Genomic DNA, 1,404 nt, shown 5'->3' on the forward strand with positions numbered 1-1,404 from the left:
TATATATATATATATAATTCTAATTTTGCATTTGTTTCCTGGTTCTTCATTCATGCTGAAGTAAAGAGAAATTCCTCCAGCTGGTCATAAAATAAATGCGGTCGGCCTCTCCACCAATTAGCTTATGAAATGTACGGTGGAGGAAGAAAAATTACGTAGTTTTTTACTCTGATACATAATCACAAACTACAGGATATACCATATGCTGACGGGACACAACATCAGTAATAGTAATATCTACAAGGTTCAGCCAAGTATAGTAAAGGTAATTTTACTGTTGTCCATTATATTTACCTCTCACAATGTTATCCTAACATAATAACAATATTAATAAAAATATAATAATTTGCAAATTTGTCTTTATGTGACGGAAAGGGGCTTCTACTGTGTTAGCAAAAACCTATAATGAAAAGCTCTCAGACTGTTTATAGATTTATCTCTTGAACAAATACATATTTTTTTACACATCACAACATCGGCAATTTTCTCAGCTTAATTTAAGCCATATTTTATAGAAATTGGATAAGAAATGAGGGTGCTATGAATATGTTTGTGACAGATTGACATGCATCCTGCATTGAAACTCTACTGTTTTGTTGACATGACTCAATGCAGAGCAATGGCTCCTGTGACGGCGCGTCGCTAGCTATGGCGGCTATAGGCAGTGTCCATTCTAGTAATATAGATTAATGGTCTGAACTATAACAGGAAGGAAATGTTGCAAAACAAATCAAGATGCTTCTACACTTATTTCAACAAAAGCTCAGAACAGCACACCTGTGTGAGACGTTTGTGTTTGCGGGATATCCTCTGGTTTTTGGGTTTGACAGACAGTTTGTGCTTGGCTGCAGTGTTGTCCAAGCGAGGACCGGACTGCGGAATGGCATCTAGGTTGATGGACTCGATCGTACCAGATGGTGGAGAAACTCGTCTGGACCTCGGGGATTTTACCGGGCTGCAGTGTGGCTCCGATGACTGAGTTCCTTGGACCTGCTGTTTATCCATAGCAACAAAGAATTTATTAGTTTATTAGTTATAGTTGATTTAAGCAGATCTGCAGTCAGAAACTGCTTTTAATTGTAGAAATGAATCATTCAGATCTGGTCCAAAGGACTGCTGCGTTTGAGTTTACCCTCCATTTTCCTACGGTAGCCCTGATAGGACATATTAAACAGGATCTTTGAAAGAATTTTTATGGTCCTGGTTAATCTGGTTCTGACCTATGGCATAGATCAGGGGTTCTTAACCTTTTTGACCTCTGGGCCCAATTTGTTGAACATAAAGTGACACGAGGCCCAGTCAGACATTACCAATGTACGGATCAAAATGATAATTATTCTAAATCTTGGTTTAATTTTTATTGTATTTACATCATAACTAAATTAAATACACTTACAGTTTAAA

The 1,404-nt window shown here is 37.3% G+C and overlaps 1 protein-coding gene across 1 annotated transcript in view; it reads right to left on the reverse strand.

The window, feature by feature from the left end:
* cracd (capping protein inhibiting regulator of actin dynamics) overlaps positions 1–1,404 on the reverse strand; it is a gene marked incomplete at its 3' end in the record, with an annotated part of 10,304 nt that overhangs the window by 6,782 nt on the left and 2,118 nt on the right. The window contains 1 exon segment of the mRNA XM_014031120.1: positions 778–993. Coding sequence (XP_013886574.1) covers positions 778–993 — 216 coding nt within the window.

The sequence above is a fragment of the Austrofundulus limnaeus genome, unplaced genomic scaffold (genome assembly GCF_001266775.1).
Source record: "Austrofundulus limnaeus strain Quisiro unplaced genomic scaffold, Austrofundulus_limnaeus-1.0 Scaffold1180, whole genome shotgun sequence".
NCBI classification, from domain to species: Eukaryota; Metazoa; Chordata; class Actinopteri; order Cyprinodontiformes; family Rivulidae; genus Austrofundulus; species Austrofundulus limnaeus.